This window comes from Natator depressus, chromosome 3 (genome assembly GCF_965152275.1).
Source record: "Natator depressus isolate rNatDep1 chromosome 3, rNatDep2.hap1, whole genome shotgun sequence".
Taxonomy (NCBI): Eukaryota; Metazoa; Chordata; order Testudines; family Cheloniidae; genus Natator; species Natator depressus.
The window spans coordinates 138,518,198-138,543,157 of record NC_134236.1 but is presented as its reverse complement, the minus strand read 5'-3'; the positions used below and the strand labels follow the sequence as shown (position 1 = coordinate 138,543,157).

Genomic DNA, 24,960 nt, shown 5'->3' with positions numbered 1-24,960 from the left:
AGTCCTTGCAACATCAGTTATAAATTTAGGTGGGTGGTAGTTGGAGAAGTTGGGTGGGTGGCCTAAAATATCTTTATTTCCTCTTAAGCAACACCCGCTTTGGTGGATCCATCAGTACAATTGCCCTGGCCCTGAGGGACAGGATATCTTCATTGATTGCAGCAAGGGGTCACATCAGCTGTTAGGATTGATGACAGACTTTGGTCCTCAAATCCTCTGAGGTAATGTGCTTTCCTAAGATCTGCAGTGCTATGTGATATATGCCATCATGTGCCAGCAATGCCCCTCTGCCATGTACATTGGCCAAACCGGACAGTCTCTACGCAAAAGAATAAACGGACACAAATCTGACATCAGGAATCATAACATTCAAAAACCGGTAGGAGAACACTTCAACCCCTCTGGCCACTCAGGAAAAGACTTCAGGGTGGCAATTTTGCAACAGAAAAGCTTTAAAAACAGACTCCAACAAGAAACTGCTGAGCTTGAATTAATACACAAACTAACTACCATTAACTTGGGTTTGAATAGAGACTGGGAGTGGCTGGGTCATTACACATATTGAATCTATTTCCCCATGTTAAGTATCCTCACACCTTCTTGTCAACTGTCTAAATGGGCCATTTTGATTATCACTACAAAAGTTTTTTTCTCCTGCTGATAATAGCTCATCTTAATTAATTAGCCTCTTACCGTTTGTATGGCAACTTCCACCTTCTCTGTATGTGTGTGTGTGTGTGTATATATATATATATATATATATACACACACTTACTATATGTTCCATTCTATGCATCCGATGAAGTGGGCTGTAGCCCATGAAAGCTCATGCTCTAATAAATGTGTTAGTCTGTAAGGTGCCACAAGTACTCCTGTTCTTTATTCTCAGGGTAAAATTTAGCCTTCGGAGTGTATTCATGTATGTCAGTCAATCAACCATACGATCCAGTTAGGAATCTGTAGAATTGTATTTCACTACTCAGCATGCCACTTTTTCTTACTAAACTTGTAGTGTCAACTGAATCTCACCTCTTACCCTGCAGCTCCAGGAAAGATGCTGGAAAGATATACATGTGGGTGGGTGGGTGAGTGGATGGGTGGGAGGGAAGAGGCATTTGGTGGAAGAAGTACTTATCTGAAGCATCCTTCCACCCAGGAAAACAGATACCCAAACTTCTCTGTAATTGAGAGGAAAGAATTGAACCAGAATATCCTGACATGCAGCACTATGCACAATGATGCAGGAGACTCAAGGAGAAAAGGAGTCTTAGAATAATGTTTACTTTCTAATTATTTCACTTCATTAACTGTTGATTTGTAATTGATTTTCTATCTAATTAGAAGGGGAGAAAAAACCCAAACTTACTGCAATGTTTGTGCTTGTCAGAGCCCTCATCTGAAAACAAAACAGAAACAGAAAAAGATCATCAGTAGATGGCAGTGGAATTAAAAATCTGAGCACAGTCAGCTCAACAATCACCACAGGCAGAGAGTTAGTCACTGTGCTTTTTCTAGGATCTGGAACCAAATGGAATAACAAACCATGTCTCATAGACCAGAAGGGACCTTCATGATCATTTAGTCCAGGGGCGGGCAAACTTTTTGGCCTGAGGGCCACATTGGGTTTCCGAAATTGTATGGAGGGCCGGTTAGGGGAGGCTGTGCCTCCCCAAACAGCCAGGCATCACCCAGCCCCTGTCGCCTATCTGACCCCCCACCTGCTTCTCTCCCCCGACAGCCCCCCCCCAGGACTCCTGCCCCATCCAACCCCCACCCCCATTCCCTGTCCCCTGACTGCTCCTGGACCCCACGCCTCTGACTGCCCCCCACCACCCCATCCAACCCCACCTCTCATTCCTGACTGCCCCCCCAGGACACCTGCCCCATCCAACCACCCCTTCTCCCTGACCGCTCCTGGAACCCCTGCCCCTGACTGCCCCCCATCACCCCATCCAAGCCCACCTCTACTTTCTGACTGCCCCCCAGGGACCCCTGCCCCCATTCAACCCCCCTGTTCCCTACCCTCTGACCACTCCGACCCCTGTCCACCCCCCCAAACTCCCCTACCCTCTATCCAACCCCCCCGTTCCCTCCCCCCTTACCGCGCTGCCTGGAGCACCGGCGGCTGGCGGCGCTACAGCCGCGCTGCCCAGAGCACCGGGACAGGCAGCTGCACCAGCCGGCTGGAGCCAGCCACGCCACCGCGCAGCACAGAGCACCGGGACAGGCCGTGGCTCTGCAGCCCCACCGCCCAGAGTATTGCGCAGGCGGCACAGTGAGCAGAGGCTGCGGGGGAGGGGGAACAGCAGGGGAGGGTCTGGGGGCTAGCGCCCCGGGCCAGAAGTTCAGGGGCCAGGCAGGAGGGTCCCGTTGGCCGGATGTGGCCTGCAGGCCATAGTTTGCCCACCTCTGATTTAGTCTGACCTCCTGCACATCTCAGGCCACAGAACTTCACCCACCCGCTCCTGTAATAGGCCCACACCTCCTGTGTGAGTTACGGAAGTCCTCAAACCTTGATTTAAAGACTTCAGGTTACAGAGAATCCACAAAGTGCAATTGTTTTCTCTTCATCTGAATGGGGGAGACTTGGTGTTAGGACTAGTGGGTTCAATTGTTCAGCCTGCCAGTGGCTTAGAGCAACAAAGAGAGAGATGCAGTATCTGCAAAATGGGAATCAATAACTGCCATCTGTCTGCACTTTGAGATCCTTGAGGGAAAGAGAGAAGTGCAATATGTCCATTTTTATAATGGCGTTCATGGTAAGTCTTGTTCTGATGCAAGTCTGCTGCAGCCGGATTCCCAAGAAGATCAGTTAGTTTATTTCTTTATACATGGAACTATTCAGCTTGCAAGAGTGAGAATCCTGAACCAACCTTTTCTCTCCTGCAACCCCACAGGCAGGCAGCCCCGCCTCCTACCAGGATCTCACCATCATCTGTTTGCCACTGGTTTCTCTCAGATGTGCCCCAAACCCTCTATGGGCCACTTCAATCATTCATAGAAAATCTAGGATCAAATTCTGCCTTTGGAGGTGCAAGTAGGGAATACTCTTTGGCTGCAGTGGGAGACTGAGCAGGAAGCTGCCTTTTCAAGTCTTCCCTAAAACAAGCTCCACATTCTGTGTAGAGTTAACAATCCACTGGCTTCCTGAGGTTTGGCTTTATTGACAAAGAAATTAAAACAGATTTCACCACCAGGATTCTGCCCAGGTGTGGCTGCTCCTACTGCTCCTCATCAGACCACACCCCAGATCCTCCCTCTCTAGAAAGCCCCTCCCTTATAACTGATGAGATGGGTAATGAGATATCGGCCAATGGGACCAACATTTGCTGTCAATCTAGAGTGCTTCAGGCAAATGCTGCCAGCCTGTGAGAGCCAAATACATCTTAGAAAGAAGGGTAGAATTTTGCCCTCAGAGATGAATTTACTGGTTTAGAAATTAATAATTAATTTTCCTTTGCATCTACTTTAAACTTTAATAGCTGCAGACATAAGGGAGGGTGTGCGGGATTTACATTTGTCGCACTCAGTCTAGAAAAGCCTCTATGCTGTATTTATGTTGGAAGATAATTACATCTGAACAATTTACACAGCACACTTAGATGATGGAAGTGTGTCACTTGATAAGTTAAGTGATGATGCTGAAAGCCATCCAATCTGAATCAATCATTCTGAGAGTTGTGTAATGTAAATGACACATGCAGCTGTCAAAGCAATAATTTGCTGGAAATCATTTATTTTCCACTCTTTTATTAGTGTAGAATGAGGCAGACAGATATGCTGTGGGGTGACTAGAATCCTCTTCACTATTTCTATTTTCATTTGTAAAACAATTTTTTTCTTCCTTGCCATTTCCACCTCCCCTGGCTTCCAATTATTCTCAATTCCAGCCCCCTGTGTCCCAAAATCTCTACATGAGGAGAACACACTTTTTGAAGGAATACACCTGGAAGGCCATACAATTGCTTAGTCAAATTTGACTCCTGAATGTTACTTTGTGTAAGGTTAGTGGTGCCAGGAGAACACTAAATCAAACTATATGTTGCTTGTGAACACCAGTGTTTTGACTTCGATGGAGGCATGTTGGATTTACACCAGCATAGAGTGCAGAATTTGTCCTCAAGTCTATTATACCAGGAAGAATGTTTCTGCTTAGATGGGCACCCAAAAGTGTCATGATAAAGATCCAGAAATTCACTACTCACATCAGACCAAGCATTGCCCATGGATTCATGGACATGGCTGCCACTGACTCAAGTGGGAAATATGTGCATCCAAAACCCAGAACCCTGTTCAAGTATCTAATCAAGTACAATCAGAACCTTAAAATAAATAAAACCTGAGTCTATTCATGAAGGCAGTGCTCATGAAGTGACAACCCAAAAGACAAATGACCTCTATATGCACATTGCAAAACCCATAATTTTAGCTAGAAGGCAAGCTTCCTCACATCATATGACCCTGCCAATATGCTACAGAGCTGACCTGCAGGAAACACCACTAAAGATGAGACACTAGGGTCCATTCCTTTTGAATCTTGATCTCTGGACCAAGGCTGCTGGAAAAGGTGCTAACACTGTTTTGGCTTTGATGTGGGCTCTTCTGCTAGTAACTGGAATCAGACCAACTGATTTCACAGCTAGAGACAAATTCTGCTGTCACTTGGGGTCTGTCTACACTGCAGTTGGAAGTCTGATTGCAGCACACGCAGACATACCGGAGCTAGCTTTGATCTAGCTAGCGTGCATACTGATAGCATGCAGTGAAGCCATGGCAGCATGAGCTCCAATGCAGCCTAGCCATGTGAGTAAGTACTCAGGGTCTCAAGTGGGCTTGTATAGCATACGCTGTAGCCCGTGCTGTTGTGGTTTCACAGCTATTGGTACTCTCACTAGCCAGATTAAAGCTAGTGTGTGTCTGTCTACATGTGCTGCAATCACATCTTCGACAGCAGGGTAGACATATACTGGTACTGGTGTAAACCCAGAGCTATTCCAATGAAGCCAATGGTATTACACCTGTTTAAATCCACAGTAAGTGAAATCAGAGTGTGACCCACTTGGTAATGCTTTCATCATTTTCCAAGCAGCATGCCCAGTTATACCAGCATGACTCAAAATCTCCATGCACAGCTTCAAAGACCAAGATGTAAAATCATTTAAACTCTGGAAATGAAATAGAGACACTGATGTCAAAGTGACGTCAATGGAAACTTGGAGGAGGCAGCAGCGCAGAACTATCTAAATAGCACAGGGAAAAATTTATTTTTTATTGCTGTGCTGGGTGGAATTCTTTTGCCTTGGTTTGTAAGAGGGATAATGTTCCTGAAGACAGAGGCCTGGGCTTTCGGATAAATTATTTCAGTAGTTACCAAATGCCTCAATTTTGCTTTGGCATTTAATTACCCATATGAATCTTTGGTTGCCTCGTTCACTCTTTCCATGAGCATTATGTCCTAATTAGTTGAAACACCTGGACTGTGTTATTGTTGCTTTAAAACCTAACTGCATTTTTACAATATTGTGATAGACTGGCTGCACTCCGATCACAGAAATGACAATCTGCACAGATGTGTGATGTATGTCCCCTGCATTTTATAGCCTGGCTAGAGTAGATTTCTTTAACCATTCATAGAATATCTTAGACTCCTTGACAAATGTTGCTTTAATAATATTTGGAGTCTGAACTGCTATTAAACTGGTTACTGGAGAGTACTAAATGAGCACACTGTTCTAACCCTTCAAGATTCATAGGCCTTTTAGATCAGAAATTCCTCAAAAGGTGGAAATTCCACCCTGACACAACTCCATTAACTTGAGAAGAGCTGTGTCTTTTTACACTAGGGCTGAATTTGGCCCCACACCTTTAAAATGTCAAATAGTGCACATCTGGGAGAATTTCACAATAGACCCTCCAAAACCACATAAACCCTGTGTTACCTGTGCTTGGGGGTGAGGAGGCGATGCAACTGCATCAGGTGCCCTCAGACATTGCAGAAGTGGGCTCCCCATTGCTCTGAAGAAAGGACTGCTTATATCAATGCACACACACGGAACGCCTGCATAAGAGAGTAAGGAGGGGCTGCATCTGTTCTTGTAGCCCACAGTCTAGAGAACTGGCTTTGGAGCCGCTGTGACGCAGGCCTGTGGCCTCCCAGCAGGTCCTTGTGGAGTTCTGAACAAAGCCCATTTATCTGAGTTTCTGCATGTGAGTTCACCTCCGATGAGCGACTCTTCGAACATGCAGTCAACAGGTTAGTTCCACAAAAGCATTTAGACATCAGTATAAGTTAAGTTGCTCAGTGATAGAAATATGCTGTGACAGCTACATCTTTTCTGGTTTAGTACACAACAGAGGCCTAATTTCATGATGATAATAGAAAAAGTGCTTAGAAGGAAAGCCAGTCAGTGGCAGATATGGGATCATAGGACCCCCTGATGCCTGAGTGAATTTTTGGAGGACTCGAGGACCCAGCTAGTCCAATATTCTGTCTCAGATGGCAGCCAATAGAAGATACTTCAGAAGTTAAAAGAAATCTGTAACGGGGGTGAGTAGACTGGGCCCAATACCCCTGTGTCAGAGCAGGTGAGCCCAGTCTAGTCAGTTAAAAGGTCTGGGCTACCCCTGGACCAATAAAAGGCTGCTAGAGGCCAGGCAGCAGACAGTGATTGAGACAGACTGTGCCTAGGGAAGAGAAGCCATGGTGGAGAGAAGCTAACCCCGTGGGGAGTCCCTAGAGCAAAGAGCCAGGTGCTCAAGGAGACAGCTCGGGGGCTACTATTCCAGGAAGGGGGCCAAGCTGACGAGAGCTGGGGAGCTGTCAGGAGCAGGGCACTAGAGACCCCGAGGAGAGGTGACCCTGAAGCCTGAGAGCAAAGAGCGAGGTAAAAGACTGCTTTCTCTTCATTTCACTCGCGTGTGGCAGCGCACAGGTGACAGTTGTAAGGTGGGGGAGAAGCCCTGCACTGTCACATAACCCCAGAGCAGACACTTACGGAATTGCCAATGCATAGGAAAAGTTTCAAGAGGCTGGTAAATGCCCTGAAGCACAAGGATTTAGTTCCTGCAAGCGTGCCTTTAAACTTATTAAACGTGGATATTCTCAAATAACCATATAAGTGTCCAACCCTTTTTTGACTCCTTGCTCTCACTTACATATGTAGCAATGAGTTCTACAGCTAATTGTGCTTTTTGTAAAAGTAAAAAAATAAAAAAAACAAACTCCAAAAAAGCCACCTGAGTTTTTAGAAAAAGCTCGACAGTTCCAGAGGAACGACCTTTTGAAATTTTAAGTGTCTGCACTTTCAGACAACTGTTGCAAGCTTGAAAGCAGGCAAGATTCACTAAAAATAAATCCAGTGACTATTTCCCTCAGTACTTAAAATTGTAGCAAAATTTACCTGGTTAAAAAGACATGTAGCTTTTACATATAAGCGTGCACTTCTGTTTCATACTTCTTCAGTTCATAATATACGAAACAATGGGATAAAGAAAAATCTAGCATGAATCAGAATTACCTGACTGTTAAAAATGGTTAACGTTCCCTTCTGAGATGCTGTTATCATGAAATCCAACTGTGGCACCTTTGCTATACACTTAATCACATCTCGTCTCTTGACACCTGCCAGTGAAATAACATTTTTCTTTATCTCACACATATAAAAAGCTAGGGAGACTAGGCAAAATACATAACTAGGAACAAGATGCTAAGAGCACTTCCCTCACTCCCATATGTAAAGGGACGGAGTTCAGAGATGTAATGGATGAGAATGCAGACTATTCAATACTGGCTTTAAATAATCATACTGAATTTTCAAATATTAATATCTTGAGGATGGGGCTGGTTCCATACAGCAAGCTGCAGAGGAATGTGGGGATGGGTGGGGGGAGCAGAAGAGGTTTGTTAAGAAGTAGTTTGGGTCAGGTAATCTAGTCATTTAAAAATAAGAAGAAAAGAAGAAAACAGGAAGAATTTAAGAAAATGGGCGAATAGGCAAGGCCTGTGTGCTCAATGTATTGAGAAATATTCAGGTACAAACAGGACAGTGATGAGGGCCTACAATTAAAAAAAGAGGGTAAATTATGAACATGGTAGAACAAGAAGTGTGCATAACAAACAAACAGCCACGTGACCTCATAATTGTATCCTCAAAAAAGTGTGCACTAGAGTAGATTTTGGAATTAATATTAAAAGATGGCACCTGCTTTTGTAATTCGCTGTCTTCGGGACACCAGGAAAACCATGTTTTCTTCATCTAGCTGGGAAGCAAGGGCATCACCTTCTACTATAAAGTAGCCAAAGATCTAAGGAAAATCCACAAGAAAAAAATTCTAAAAAACATGAATATATGCATAAAGATAAACATTCACCTGACTCTGCTCAGTATTATTTAACATCTTTTCTATAAATAATCACCTATCTATACAATTATATATATATATATATAATATATATATATATTATATATATAAATAAATTATATATTTAATCACCTACTGTTATTCCTCTTCCCCTGACCACTGTCTACTTATTTGTTCTTAGATTCTGTGTTCTTCTGAAGTGTTTGGAAAACACCGAACACTTAGTGGGTGCTACTGCAAATAATAATTCTATTAAAATGCAAAAAAACTATTTGTGTAGCACTCTAGTTCATGTTTTACATGCAAAAGTCTTAAATTTTTTGCATTTCCACACTTCTGCACTTCCTGGTACAGGATAGGATTGGAAGAAATACTGAAACAATAGAAATATATTACTTAGTATCCTCATGAGAAAAGCTGAACATTTGAATGTCTGGAGTTGTACCACACACCGTTTTGAAGCCTTGAGGTTTTCCCCCATACAATTTTATGTGGAAAACAAGGGCATGGGAGAATAGGGAAGACCTTGAAACAAGGTTGTTTTATACATTACACAAAGGTGTGTTGCAAGGTGGGTTCCCTGCTTTGGTGGTCTGTGCAGTACTCTCCCGAAACAGAAACAAAAGGTCTACTCCCTCTCCATTCCAGGGTGGGAAAAGGTTCCAAAATGGAAAGCCCTCCATGCTCTGGGTCCAAAAGCAGAGCAGCTGTCTCCTCATGAAGTGACTCCCATCTCACTGTGCTGCAAAACTTTTCACTCTTTTCCTCCTCTCTTCATTATGCATGTCACCGGGACCTGGTTAAGAAGACCCAGCTGCCTCTGTTACTCAGCCACCTAATCCCTTCCTGTGTGGTTTGAAAAAAAATCTCTAAATCTGACAGGAAAAAAATGGGATTGGAAGTCTTGACTCTACCTTAGCAGCTACATGGGCTCCCGGGATCCAAATAGGTCATATACCCCATCAAAGTCTCTTCATTTACTTTTCTCTCACTAGTTCTAAAAATAGTGTGTTAGGATGCTAGTCAAATATTCGCACATTTGTCTCACCTAGTCATTTTCTCTTTTATTACATCTATTATCCATCCTGACAATTCCAATTTATGCCCTTTAGTGCCATGTACAGAACATTCTGCATAGTTTTGCAGGCAGCTTTAGTGCTCTCATCTTTCATGCCATTGCTGTGACCTCAGTCATTCACACTCTTAATGATACTGCAATCAACTGTCAATCACAACCCTTTACATTCTTCCTTCTGACCCCTCTTACTGCTGCTCTGCAGTTGTCTCTCCTTGTAACTACACATGAATTAGAGTTCCTCTTACCTGTACAGATTTCTTAAGTGACACTTGGCAGTCACACCCTATTGTTTCCTTTTGCAATGTCACAGCATCGCCATCTTCCTTTGGTCTCTGAAGTAAATCAACCTTAGCATAGCCAATAATTCTTGTATAAACCGATGATGCTAAAATATGGCAAATGGTTGATTCTTGCCACTTTTAAAAATTGATTAAATCCCTTGATTATTTCTAGTACTAGCACACAACCTCTTCAGGAAACATTGAAAGATTTGTTTCGGGCTGAAGAGCTATAATTGAATGTGTCGATTGTTATTTAATATTTACATGGCAGTAGCTCCCAGAGGCCCCAATCCAGACTGGGGCCCCTTTGAGGTATGGCTACACTGTAGTCCGAGGTCAGATTACAGCACAAGTAGACATACCCACAAGTAGCTTTACCCATGCTAGCATGGTTACATTTATTAGCGTATATGCAGCAGCACCGTCCGTACAAACACACTGGGGACAGTGATTACATACTCACATTTCTAGCCCTCACTGAAGCCCATGCCACTGTGTCTTCACTGACATATTTATTCACTGCCATATTGCTAACATGGGTATGTCTACCTATGGTGCAGTCACACTTAGGATTGCAGTGTAGATGTACCCTTTGCGGTAAGATGCCATCCAAACACACACAAAGACCCAGTGCTCACCCCGAAGTGCATGCAAACAAAATACAAAGAGTGCAAGAAGAGAAAAAAATTCATACATACAACTAGTGTACACACTCACAACTGTTCTTCTGCCTCTCAACCTGAGGGAGAGTGGAGGAGTCAAAGACAGAATCTCGGATTGTAGGCCTGAGTGACATGGAGGGAGACGAGGTTGTCAGTGACTGAGAAAGAAGGAGTTGGGAGGGAAGGTGCTCTGTTTTGGCCAGGCAAAATTGAAGCTGATGGCAGTGCAACCAGGAGGGGATGTCAGAGACAGGTCAGAAGTGCAGACACAGGCTGGAGAGTCATTGATAGTAGAGACTGGGTGAACGTGTGAGATCACTGCTGAGAGAGAGGGTATAAAGAATGGTGGTCCCTCTGACCCTGGATGGCAGCAGAGGGCCATCCGTATTTCACAGAGAGACAGAAACTGCAGTGTGAAAGAGACCAAGCAGCTATAGAAGGAAAAGGGGAAAGCTGGGGATGAACATGAGGCTTGAAGGGGAGAGTCCGAAAGGATGGAGGAATGACTGTGAAAGGTGGACAGAGTGGAGATAGAACAGGAGTCCGGTTTGTGAAAGCTCGTGGTAGAACTAGGAGAAGAGCCCAAGAGCACTGGTTTCCAGTCCCCTGCTCGAATCACTAGAGAGCACTGCCACTCTCCAGAATTGCCTGTCTTGCAGCCACCACTAAACTGTTGATATCAACCAAAAATAAAACAAACTCCTCCTGTGCCTAATATCTTGGAATGGTGTCAAACCCATTTGACTTTATTAGAGCCATATCTAACCAGCTTAACTTGACCTACACATGTTTATGATTTGGTCCTATCATTTTATGCACAGTTATGAGAGATCAAAAATGGCTGTGGATTCCTTTGGCCACGTTAGGTCCGATTCTGGTTTGGCCCAATTTAGCTAAGAATGAGTTACAGTGGATCTAAATGACTCATGCCTCTCCATATTGGGGGGGGGGGGGGCACAATCTAAAGGGAAGGACACATGAGTGCCCCAAGTCTTCTTTGCCCAGCGATGCCCACCACCCTACGCCAAGCCTGGGGCTGCCACGCTCACCCAGCCCGGCCAGTGTTACCTGAGCGGGGAGGTGCAGGGGGCTCTGTCCTTCTCCCACTGTGCCTCCCTCACCAGGATGTTCATCTGCTCTCCCTGGCAGCCGGGTCCTGGAGGGGAGCAGGACGCAGCTGTTTCTCATGTGGCTGAAGCTGGCCGCTCCCAGTCACTGCTCTGTGCAATGTAGCAGTTGCTCGAAAGCCTGGCTCTGGAGGTGGTGGCAGGCCACCCCCGTGCCCAGGGCCGGATGCTGGGGACAGGAGCCCAGCAAGCCGGAAATGTGCCAGGCGGGAGAGGGGATTCCGGCTCACTCTTCCCCTGTCCCTGGCAGCCGGGCCTGGGTGGAGGGTGGCCCGCTGCTCCTGCCGCTGCCCCAGCCAGGTTCCCTCCCTGAGCGACCCGTGTGAGAAGTGGCTGGTCCCGCCTCCTCTGCTCCCTGCCCGGGCTCAGCTGCCAGGGACAGGGGCCTAGCATGTAGGGGGGCGGGGGGCAGGTACAGTGGGAGAAGGACAGAACCCCCCTCCTTCTTCTCCCCCCCCCCCGGCAGGCCAAGTAGAAACCGGGGGGGGGGAGCACTCAAGCCCGCATGCCCCCCCCCACGCATCACCTATGATGGTGGACATAATGTTGGTTGGGCTCAGACAATAAACTGAAGGTCATTAGGACTGCACGGGACCTTGAGAGGTCGTCTAGTCCAGTCCCCTGCACTCATGGCAGGATTAAGTATTATCTAGGTCATCCCTGACAGGTGTTTGTCCAACCTGCTCTTTCAAATCTCCGCAACTCCCCTAGGCAATTTATTCCAGGGCTTAACCACCCTGACAGGAAGTTTTTCCTCATGTCCAACCTAAACTGCCCTTGCTGCAATTTAAGCCCATTGCTTCTTCTCCTTTCCTCAGAGGTTAAGGAGAACAATTTTTCTCCCTCCTCCTTGTAACAACCTTTTACGTACTTGAAAACTGTCATCATGTCCGTCCCCTCCCCTCCACCCCCAGTCTTCTCTTTTCCAGACTAAACAAACCCAATTTTTTTAATCTTCCCTCATAGGTCATGTTTTCTAGATCTTTAATCATTTTTGTTGCTCTTCTCTGGACTTTCTCCAGTTTGTCCATATCTTTCCTGAAATGTGACACCCAGAATTGGACACATTACTCCAGTTGAGGCCTAATCAGCGTGAAGTAGAGCGGAAAAAATACTTCCCGTGTTTTGCTTACAAGACTGCTGCTAATACATCCCAGATTGATGTTTGGTTTTTTTGCAACAGTTGCTACACTGTTGACTCATATTTAGCTTGTGGCCCACTATGATCGCCCGATCGCTTTGTGCAGTACTCCTTCCTAGGTATCAGAGTAGCAGCTGTGTTAGTCTGTATTCGCAAAAAGAAAAGGAGTACTTGTGACACCTTAGAGACTAACAAATTTATTTGAACATAAGCTTTCATGAGCTACAGCTCACTTCATCGGATGCATCCTAGGTAGTCATTTCCCATTTTGCATGTGTGCAACTGATTGTTCCTTCCTAAGTGGAGTACTTGGCATTTGTCCTTATTGAATTTCATCCTATTTCCTTCCGACTATTTCTCTAGTTTGTCCAGATCATTATGAATTTTAATCCTATCCTCCAAAGCACCTGCAATCCCTCCCAGCTGGTATCATCTGCAAACTTTATAAGTGTACTCTCTGTGCCATTCTCTAAATCATGATGAAAATATTGAACAGAACTGGACCCAGAATGAATCCTTGCGGGACCCCACTCAATATGTCCTTCCATCTTGACTGTGAACCACTGATAACTACTCTCTGGGAATGGTTTTCCAACCAGTTATGCACCCACCTGATAGTAGTTCCATCTAGGTTGTATTTCCCCAGTTTGTTTATGAGAAGGTCATGCAAGACAGTATCAAAAGCCTTACGAAAGTCAAGATAGACCACATCTACTGCTCCCCCCCCCCATGCACAAGGCTTGTTACCCTGTGAAAGAAAGCTATTAGGTTGGTTTTGGCTCAATTTGTTCAAATCCAACAAATCCATGCTGACTGTTACTTATCACCTTATTATCTTTATCTAGGTGTTTGCAAATTGATTGCTTAATTATGTGGTCCATTGTCTTTCTGGGTACTGAAGTTAAGCTGATTGGTCTGTAGTTCCCCAGGTTGTCCTTGTAGTGGGGTGGTCACCCCACTCTGGCCCTGAAGGGGTTAAAACAGCCCGGGGAGAGGGCTGCCTGGGGAGCTAATAGTAAAAGCAGTCCTGGAGAGGGCTGCGGCTGGGGGAAGAGCAGTGAGAACAGCTGCGGGAAGCTGATTGAGTAGCTGACCACATTGAGGGGGAAAACAATGGTTGCCCTGTTTTAGTATAAGTAAAATCTGGACAATTTCAGGACTCTGCAGGTGATCGTATTTCAGTTTTCAGGTCTTGCTTCCATTTCCATTTATTACCCAGTCTCCACATGATACATTTCCTAGATTTATGTGCTGTCATTTATAAAGTCGTTCAAGGTGTACAGATAGCTTCTAATTCCCATTATCAGCAGATTTCACACTAACGAAAAACCCTGCAACTTTTCTTTGCAGTGTCATATTTCAAAGAATGCTGATTATGGCTAAACCTAGATGAAATAACTTCAATAGAACTTTCTTTTCTTTAATTCCTTCTATTTCTAGTCATCACATCGTGACACTCTGTATCTCGGGGGAACACCCTGCACCCCCATGTTCATCCTGGTAAAATGATTGTGTGGTATCCAATGCCAAGTTTGTCATGTCAGGTGTCTTCGGAAGGCCCGTGATGCACTGAGCATTGCTGTCATAGTGATGTCATAGTAATTGTTGTTACAGTAATGTTATAGGTTATAGTTTCATGTATATAGTTATGAGGCTGAAAATGTGTCTTCATGGCTTAAAATAAACCCAGGCAAAAACTCTCCAAGAGCAGAGAGGCAGTTCACACCTCATCAGGCATGTATGCGATAAACCTAGCCCAGCCCCACAGGAACAAAGGACGCTGGCCTAGGCAGCAACAAAAGGATCTGTTGGACTCTCGAGTGAGTCACCCCCCTTCCTTTGGTCAGTTTGGGACTGTGATGGGGTAATCCTTACCTGACTCTAAAGGGGAGGGGGCCAAAGCCAAGAGGGAGGAAAGGACATGATAAAAGGGAGAGACATTTACCATACTCTTTCTCTCTCTTCCACCTACATCTACAGACACCACACCAAGCGACTGATGCGCTGATCAAAGGAGAGAGCCTGGCTGAAGAGCAACCAGCCAACCTGTGGTAGTAAGCATCTAAGTTTGTAAGGGCATTCTAATGTTAGAATCAGCTTAGAATGTGTTTTGCTTTTATTTCATTTGACCAAATCTGACTTGTTATGCTTTGATTTATAATAACTTAGATTTATTAACTACAGAGATAAATTTTATTTATTTATTCTATCTGAAGCAGTGCATTTGGTCTGAAATATGTCAGAGACTCCCCTTGGGATAACAAGCCTGGTGCATATCTATTTCTTTGTTAAACTGACAAACTTGTATAAGCTTGCAGCAGGCATAACTGGACACTGCAAGACGGAGGTTCCTAGGGTTGTGTCTGGGACCAGAGATATTGGCTAGTGTCATTCGGTTGCACAATCCAAGGAGTAGCTTACATGGAAGAGGCTGTGAGTGAACAGCCCAGGAGTGGGGGTTCTCACAGAAGAGCAGGGTAAGGCTGGCTCCCAGAGTCAAGGACTGGAGTGACCTAGCAGATCACCAGTCCAGTTAACACCAGAGGGAAATGTCTCACACATAATTAAGCATTTCCACTTTCATAATGAATTGCTGGGGTGACTTTCTAACTATTCTGTATTATTAGTCATTACATACATTTCTTGCAAGGAAAAATAAACATTCTTTTGAAGAGTGGAGACATTTTAAAATCTCAGATTTCCCTCCCACAGTATCCTGTATAATCTGTGACCTCCATTTCCAAGAGCTGTCTATGAAGTGAGATGTTAATTCAAATTTATATTACACTATTTTCCTCCATATTAATAGGCATCTTATGCACCCTAGGTACAAATATAAAAGTCACCAGCTCATGTGCTCTCCAATTGATAGTTTTTAATGAATCTCTGCTCTAACACAATGAATTCAAATGCTGGCATTTACTACTATGTTCCTGAAGAATGCTTATAGGTCTCGGACTTTCAGACAGCATTTGTGCTGGTGGCACACTAATTGGGTAGCATAGATGTTTAAAATCCTCATCCAGCAAGGGTTTTTGTATTCCTGTTTCTAAAGCAGCCAGAGGTCCAGGTGTCCTTTAAGAGTTTCCCAGATCAGGTAAACAGCTGGAAACTGCACAAAACAAGCAATCACAACAAAACGCATCCTCCCCTCTACCCCAGGTTGTAGTTGGGGAGGAAAAAACATCAAAACTGCTTCCAAGTTTGTCACATTCTCATGTTGCTTTGGTAACCCTGAGAATTTGTAATAAACTAGCAAATATTATGTATACTATTGCCCTTTACTGGGATGGAATCAGAACTGCTCAGCTGTGTTAGAGACCTTCTGCTGCCAAAAGACTATAGAGATTCTCCTCCACCTGTGCTTTCTGGAGCAGGAAGTTCCAAGTGCTATTCCACACTGCCACCAGCAAAGACATAACTGGGGAGTAACTCACCACAAGTTACTGAGCTCAATACAGAGGTAGCTAGAGGAAATTTAACAGCCTGAGTTATACAGGAGGCCAAGTTGAGGCAATGGTCCCTTCTGGCCTTAAACTGTATGAATCTATGTCATGCCACCAGGCTGCTGCCTCTTGTTAATGGTCATTTACAGATGCTAACCAGTCCTTTCCACTCCTTTGATACTTCTCAGTGGTGAGAAGAGAGTCCTCCAGCCAGCTTCAACCTGGTTTCTTTCCCAAGCACTTACAACTAAAACTGGTTGAAAAATGCTTATTTTTTGCAGAAAAATAAAATGTTTCTTTTTTTTTATTTTTTTTTTTCATTTTTTCCCCAATCACAACCAAAACAAATGTTGATTTTCAAAAACAAAAACAAAACAAAGAAACAAAACACCAGAAAATTTTGACCAAAATCATTTTGGTTGAAAAACCATTTTGTTTTTTTAAAAAACATATTTCGACAGACTTCAACCAGATCTACTAAAAATGCTAGCTGGAGAGTCTATTCCTTTTTTGGGGGCTGGGGAGGATTTATTCCACTGTACATGCCCTTCATAAATCCACACTTCCATATAAATGCATAAGAACATAAGAATGGCCATAGTGGGTCAGACCAAAGGTCCATCCAGCCCAGTATCCTATCTACTGACAGTGGCCAATGCCAGGTGCCCCAGAGGGAGTGAACCTAACAGGTAATGATCTCTCTCCTGCCATCCAATCTCCACCCTCTGACAAACAGAGGCTAGGGACACCGTTCCTTACCCATCCTGGCTAATAGCCACTAATGGACTTAACCTCCATTTTCTTTCTCCAGCTGACCATGGCCTTGGGTATAAGTTGCCTCTTCATGTTTCCTAGACTGACTGAATTGTATAGAAGATGTTCTGGTTCAGGAGAAACTTCTCAAAGCTATTTTTGTTCTGTTTAGATGAGCCTGCCTGCCCAGTTTTGGAGGCTGGAATGAACAAGGTTTGATTCCTCAAGGAATCAATTCTGAAGCACTTAGAGGAGAGGAAAGTGATTAGGAACAGTCAGCATGGATTCACCAAGGGCAAGTCATGCCTGACTAATCTAATTGCCTTCTACAACGAGATAATTGACCCTGTGGATGAGGGGAAAGCAGTGAACGTGTTATTCCTTGACTTTAGCAAAGCTTTTGGTACGGTCTCCCACAGTATTTTTGCCAGCAAGTTAAAGAAGTATGGGCTGGATGAATGGACTATAAGGTGGATAGAAAGCTGGCTAGGTCGTCGGGCTCAATGGGTAGTGATCAATGGCTCCATGTCTAGTTGGCAGCCGGTATCAAGTGGAGTGCCCCAAAGGTCGGTCCTGGGGCCGGTTTTGTTCAATATCTTCATTAATGATCTGGAGGATGGCGTGGACTGCACCCTCAGCAAGTTTGCAGATGACACTAAACTGGGAGGAGTGGTCGATACGCTGAACGGTAGGGATAGGATACAGAGGGACTTAGAGGCAAATTAGAGGATTGGGCCAAAAGAAATCTGATGAGGTTCACCAAAGACAAGTGCAGAGTCCTGCACTTAGGACAGAAGAATCCCATGCACTGCTACAGACTAGGGACCGAGCAGCTAGGCAGCAGTTCTGCAGAAAAGGACCTAGGGGTTACAGTGGACAAGAAGCTGGATATGAGTCAACAGTGTGCCCTTGTTGCCAAGAAGGCTAACGGCATTTTGGGCTGTATAAGTAGGGGCATTGCCAGCAGACTGAGGGATGTGATCGTTCCCCTCTATTCGACATTGGTGAGGCCTCATCTGGAGTACTGTGTCCACTTTTGGGCCCCACACTACAAGAAGGATGTGGAAAAATTGGAAAGCATCCAGCGGAGGGCAACAAAAATGATTAGGGGACTGGAACACATGACTTATGAGGAGAGGCTGAGGGAACTGGGATTGTTTAGTCTGCAGAAGAGAAAAATGAGGGGGGATTTGATAGGTGCTTTCAACTACCTGAAAGGGGGTTCCAAAGAGGATGGGTCTAGACTCTTCTCAGTGGTAGCAGATGACAGAACAAGGAGTAATGGTCTCAAGTTGCAGTGGGGGAGGTTTAGGTTGGATATTAGGAAAAACTTTTTCACTAGGAGGGTGGTGAAGCACTGGAATGCATTACCTAGGGAGGTGGTGGAATCTCCTTCCTTAGAGGTTTTTAAGGTCAGGGTTGACAAAGCCCTGGCTGGGATGATTTAGTTGGGAATTGGTCCTGCTTTGAGCAGGAGGTTGGACTAGATGACCTCCTGAAGTCCCTTTCAACCCTAATACTCTATGTTTCTATGATTGCTCCGGACATTGTTAACACCTCAGTTAACAAAATAACCCCTTCGTGCATCTGCTCCCCAGAGCACCCAGGAATCCTCTGTTCTGCATCAAGTTTTAAGATGTACAACTCTCAAGGAGGAAATGTTAAATGCTGTTCCAGTGTGGGCTAAAAAGGCCTCACCAAACCAAATGCACAACCTCATCCAGCAGGACTGGTCTTTTTTACCACCTGAAGCATGGTTGGCTGATCAATAGCAGCCTTCATTAACATTCCTATGTTCTTTTAGTCCCTTTGCATCCACCTTTTAATAACAGTGGTGAGTACATTAACAACTGCTATCCCCTCTTGTGCACAGCGCAGGGACGGCTCTAGGCACCAGCTTGTGGTGGCACAGTTCTAGGGGCGGCATTCCAGTGCCAGACATGCTGCCCCTAGAAATGTGCCCCCGCCACCCCAGCTCGTCTCCGCTCCACCTCCGCCTGCTCCCCTGAGTGCACCGCCACCACTCCGCTTCTCCCCCCTCCCTCCCAGGCTTGCCTCACGTGAAACACCTGTTTGGCGCGGCAAGCCTGGGAGGAAGGGAGGAGAAGCTGAGCGGCAGCACGCTCGGGTGAGGCGACGGTGGTGGAGCGGAGGTGAGCTGGGGTGGGGAGCAGTTCCTCTACCCCCACCATTACTTCCTGCGCTCCGTCCCCGCCTTCGCTCACCTCCACTCCACCTGCTCCCCTGAAAGCGCTGCCTCTCCCTCGCCTGAGATGGGGGGGGAGATGCAGAGCAGTGGCGTGTTCAGGGGAGCAGGCGGAGGGGAGGTGAGCTAGGGCGGGGGGTTGGGGGAAAGAAGCAGGAAGTACTGGGGGGGAAATGCGGCACACCCGGGGGAGGAGGAGGGGCCGGGCATTTGGGCAAGGGGTTGGGAAAGGGCGGAGTTGGGGCGGAGCCGGGGGCAGGGGGGGTATGAAAAAAAAGTGGGGGTGGCCAAAATTTTTTTTGCTTGGGGCAGCAAAAATCCTACAGCCGGCCCTGGCACAATGTGCCAAAAAATTGTACATCAAACCATTTTTTTTCCTCAGTGCTGTTGTAAAGGGAAGTAATGAAGATGCTCTGAGTAATTTAAAATCTTTTCCCTAATGTACGTGGGTAATGTTGGTTGTCATTTTGTCATTTTCATTTTCCCTGTACTCTTTTACAACAGCCTTAACCCAATTATTGGCTGAATTACACTCTCAGGCAAAATTCACCCCTCCCAGGAACGTATTCTGACTAAGTGGCGATCAAGCTAAGGTTTGGGAGGATGGGGAAGCTGGAATTCACCCTTCTCCCCAGCACAACCCCTCCTACACTGCCACTATATCAGCTGTGGGGCCTGAATAGCCATTCCTACCCTTCCACAGTCCCTGTGCAAGGCTCGCTGTCTCTTAAACCATGGATTTAGTACATCCTCCCCAGTCTGCTGCCACCTGGTCCTCTCCATGCTGCTCTGTTTAGGATAGGTGTGAAGCCTGCCTCAGCAGTATACAGGAGGTGCAGAGGCCCATTTGTTTAGTCACTCTGCCTGTAAACCCCCCCCGCCAATGCAAAGGGGTACTACAAGATTGAAGTGATGCAGAGGTTCTTGCAGGAACTAGAATTTGCCTACTCCTATAGTGTAGCTGGTATATTTCTTAACACCACTGGCTATTTCAAGAACCCGTTTCTTGTGAACCATGTACTTGTAACACTGAAAATGCCCATTGTCTTCTTTTCAATTGCTAGCAGAGTTTCAAAGGAAAACTGGAGAGAGACGGTTAGCAACAGCTTCTCCTTTCAAGTCTCATCTTAAGAGAGAAGGCAAGAAGGAAGAAATGTAAGGGGAGGACATGCAGGGAGAAAAGTTTTACGTTTACTTTTCACTCGGTGAATGCTGTAACAAAAAGGTTGGTCACGATTTAAAGACCTAGCGGATAAAAAGGCCCTGTCAATTCAAGTACATTGACTGGAAGTTAACTACATAATGTTTGGAAGCCTCTTCAGCCAACCATATCACAGCTTTCATCCAAGCCCTACAGATAATGTGGAGCATTTTTTTTTTTTGGTCTTGACACACACAGTTGATCTGAGAATAATTTGTTAGTAGAGTGATATCATAAAGAACAAAATCACAAGCAAAAATATTTAAGTCGGGGACTTGATAGAATCACTCTAGGATGGAAGCTCTTTTACCAGACTGTCAGGACCAAACGCGTTGCCACTGCGGTGGTTCTAGAAAATTATATGAAGATGTTCTGTATGGATTATCAAAGGCTAAGAGCTGGGTAGCTCAGAGATCACTAAACATCATTTGATGTTCCAGAGTAACTAAGAAGTCTGCCTGTTGAATTTATAACATGGTTTAGGTAGTAACATTGTCCCTCTGGGCCACAAGGGCAGTCAAATAAGTCTGCGCCCATATAGCCAATGCTGACAGTGCAATCCTAGGAAAGGCACTATCAGGTATTATCTGGTCCCTAGTGCCCAGCTCTGGTAGTTGTCCAAGTGGAAGATTAAAATCTTATGGCAATAGGATATCATGGGTACAGTTGGCATAGGTTGGCTACAGCATACAGCTAGACATCCTACACAGAATGGCTGCTTGTAAAGCTATTTTCCATGAATATTTTTATTTAGAATCATATACTTCTTTGGTACAGGCTCAGTAATAACCATGGCAATTCAATGATTAAGCACCTTTCAGTTAAAATGCCACCACTTCTCTAACCTTTTCCATTTACTAATTAAAGAGCCAAATTTGTCCCTGCTCTAAGAGTTAATGAATCCTCATGACACACCCACAAGGCAGCCAGTCCTTTACAGGAAGTATCTGAGCACCTACATGCTCATTCAGGTACCTAAATGTGAGAGTTTGGGTCCAACTTGCATTTTCATTCAGAAGTACAACTCCCAGGGAAGGTAGATTTTTCCTGAGGGCAGAGCCAGGCCTTATATATTAATTTTTGCACCTAGGAGCATGGTATTTGTTGGCTAAATTCTACCCTGAACAATGATTATTGTACCCCTAACACACAGCACCAAAAGGGTCACATCTTTCAAGGCACTAACCCCTCCCAATCAATGGGAGCTAGCAGGTCAGTATCTTGCAGCAGATGCTCAGCATTTTGGAAGTTTTGACCCTGATATATTTAATAACTCCCCAAGTGAGAGCAGATTTTAGAGAGGAAAAAGTCCAAGGGATACATTTAGCTCCCCTCTCCTGCAATGTGTATGCTCTCATTGGAGACGTGTGTGCATCCAAAGGCAAAATTTGTCCCTATGATTGTTGGCTGTACATGTATTTTTAACTGTTCACCACCAAACTAAAATATATATGCTTCCTCTTTCTTTCTCAGCTTGTCAAAATTGTATTTATTATTGGGTTTTGTTAACATCTTGGCTAAAGGCTCATATTATTACAAACAAGATGCCCTAAGCCAGTCCTCCACATTTGCCTCTCACTGAGTCTCTAACCAACCAGAACAATAGTTTTAGCTAATTTTCCATCTAGACTCAAAGCCAGATCCTTTTTTAAAGAAGCGTTTTGGCCTGTGGCAGATGAAAGATTTATAGAAGCAGTAATAAATGACATGGAAATGTCACTTTGATTATGTACATTCTCCATGAATCCATTCTCATTCCATGGTATCAATGACTACATACTTGCGTAAATTAACCTGGCATTTCACTATTTCAGATTATATATAAACCTTACCTCACACCATTCTATCCTTCCATCAGGATTGTTGCTAATCTTCCTGAAAAAGGTCTTAACATCTTGATCCTTCACTTCTGGACCAAAGAGGGTTTGTACTGTCTCATAGAATGTATCATAATCTATTTCATCTGTATTGGAACAAGAATAACAAAACAAAAAAATCCATCAGAGTTGACCACTAGCAAATTGTTTCTTCTCATATTTCCTTCTTTGACAAGGTGACTGGCCCAGTGGATTGGGGGTCGGGAGGAGGGGAGCAGTAGATGAGATAGATCTTGATTTGAGAAAGACTTTTGACACAGTCCCACGTGACATTCTCATAAGCAAAATAGGGAAATATGGTCTGAGGTAAATACTCTAAGATGGGTGCACAACTCCTTGAAAGACCATACTCAAAAGGTTCAATGTCTAACTGGGAGGGTCTACCTAGTGGGGTCCTGCAGGAGTCAGTCCTGGGTCCAGTACTAGCCAATATTTTCATTAATGATTTGGAATAATGGAGTAGAGAGTATGCTTATAAAATTTGCAGATGACACCAAGCTGGGAGGGATTGTAAGCACTTTGGAGACAGGATTAGAATTCAAAACTACCTTGACAAATTGGAGAATTGTTCTGAATTCAACAAGATGGAATTCAATAAAGACAAGCACAAAATATTAAATTTAGAAAGGAAAAATTAAATGAACAACTACAAACTGGGGAATAACTGGCTAAGTAATAGTACTGCTGAAAAGTATCTGGGGGTTATAGTGGATCACAAATTGAAGATAAGCCAACAATGTAATGCAGTTGTGAAAAGGCTAATATCATTCTCAGGTGTATTCACAAGAATGTTTTGTATAAGACACAGGAGGCAATTTCCCAGCTTTACTCAGCACTGGTGAGCAGGCCTACGCTGGAGTACTGGGTCCAATTCTGGGCGCCACACCTTAGGAAAGATGTGGACAAATTGGAGAGCGTTGAGAAGAGAGCAACAAAAATGATAAAAGGTTTAGAAAACCAGACCTCTGAGGAAAGTTTAAAAAAAAGGGGGGGGCTTGTTCAATCTAGAGGAAAGAAGACTGAGGAAAAGGGGGGACCTGATAACACTTTTTAAATATACTAGGGGCTGTTATAAAGAGGATGGTGATGAATTGTTCTCCTTGTCCACTGAAAGTAGGACAAGAAGAAATAGGTGTAATTTGCAGAAAAGGAGATTTAGGTTACATATTATGAAAAGCTTTCTAACTATAAGGGTAGTTAAGCTCTGGAATAGGCTTCCACGGGAGGTTGTGGCATCTCCATCATTGGAGGTTTTAAGAACAGGTTAGATCAACACCTGTCAGGGATTGTCTAGGTTTACTTGGGTCTGCCTCAGTACAGGGTTCTGGACTAGATCACCTCTTGAGGTCCATTCCATCCCTACATTTCTATGATACTACATTTGGTTCCTGGCTTGATTTTGCCTTCAGCATCATTAATGTTTAAGTTCTCAGTCTTCTTGTTGAATTCATTCTAGCATCCCTGCCAAAAAAATTTCAGCCTTCTTAATTTCCAGAAATCTCATGGGTTGACAAGTAATTTACAAACAAACAGTGCAGCCTAGAAAACTGGCGGGGTGGGAAGGAAAATGGCATGGAAACTTTCCACTCCCAATTCTGGCTTCCTCTGAGAGGTGTTAAGACAGCATTCTGCTAACCTGCCCCCCAGAGATATCCTGAGGTCAGAGAGAGCTCTGTGATAAAACTGACTTTTTTGTGCACGTAAAGCTGCTGGCCTGCAGTGATAACAACCCACATGAGGTTGAGTTACTTATGATAATATAAATTGATTGACTTGGACAATTAATTGGTTCATGTGTTTGATTCATTCAAAAACACAGATCACTACATAAAGATTAATCAAGTACTATTATGGGGAATCACCATGTGGGGATGCTGCCAGGCAGAATACATTTTTGTGGGTAAATGGCTCAGCAACAGAATCTGGCTAGAATAAGACTGCTGTAGGTTTTAGCTTATCAGGGAAAATATTTTCTTAGCACAATCTGCATATTTCCCTTTAAAGGAGGGAAGGCGAGCCATAGCCTGTATGCCAGTTTGGGGTCTTCTGTAGAATCCTGGGCCATCCCACCTAGCTACCCAGCCCCCACTCCAAAATTACACAGTCGCTCAATCAGAAAGACAATGCCTCTTACCCTGATCTTTAATGTACATCCCTAATCTTTCCTCCCTCTTCTGGGCGACTGTTTTTCCAATCAGTGTCTGAAACTGCTTCAAGGCGTAGTTGAATTTTGCCACATCAGAAAGAGTACTGAGTTTTTCTTTTTCTGAATCCCGCCTGTCAGACATCTTCAATTGATGGCGTGGAGGGGAGGCATGCAGGAAGGACAGCTTGGAGAATCCTCCTCCTCACGGCGCCCCCCCAATCCTTGTTTTGGGTCCTGAAATCTTAAACTTTCATGGAAGAGTGTGTGAGGTTCAGCTGCATGACCCTAATTCCGGGTGTCACTTAATTGAGTGAGTGATGATTGGCTTGATAAGCACTTCCTGCTGGCAAGCCTACCAGCAAACTCCTGATGTCATAACCCTTCGTTACATCACAGAGTCCCTATTGATCACTGAATGGCAGTTTCCTCTCCCACTTCCCTCCTTTGCAGAAAACATATATATACACAAGGAGCTTATAAAGACAGAATTTGCTAGTCACTCAGTGTTAGACAGAGGTCATCTTCTCCTGGGCACCTAGGGACTCTCTGCCCTTCTCGCTACCTGGTCAGCATCCTCTCTCCCTCTTGGGGTTCTAGGGCTTCCTTCCAACCCCCATAAGCAGAGCTTCCCTCCCTTCTGGATATTAATTTCATACTTCAGCTGCACAAGCTCATGTGCAG

The 24,960-nt window shown here is 44.6% G+C and overlaps 1 protein-coding gene across 1 annotated transcript in view; it reads right to left on the bottom strand.

Moving 5' to 3' along the window:
• Nucleotides 1-24,421, bottom strand: part of WDR64 (WD repeat domain 64) — a 129,475-nt gene extending 105,054 nt beyond the window's left edge. The window contains exons 1-5 of the mRNA XM_074948905.1: nucleotides 24,268-24,421; nucleotides 22,089-22,219; nucleotides 8,202-8,304; nucleotides 7,518-7,621; nucleotides 1,367-1,396 (exon numbers count right to left, since the gene is read on the bottom strand). Of these exons, the coding sequence (XP_074805006.1) occupies nucleotides 1,367-1,396; nucleotides 7,518-7,621; nucleotides 8,202-8,304; nucleotides 22,089-22,219; nucleotides 24,268-24,421 (522 nt within the window). The remainder of the gene's footprint in view (nucleotides 1-1,366; nucleotides 1,397-7,517; nucleotides 7,622-8,201; nucleotides 8,305-22,088; nucleotides 22,220-24,267) is intronic.
• Nucleotides 24,422-24,960: the final 539 nt, after the last annotated feature.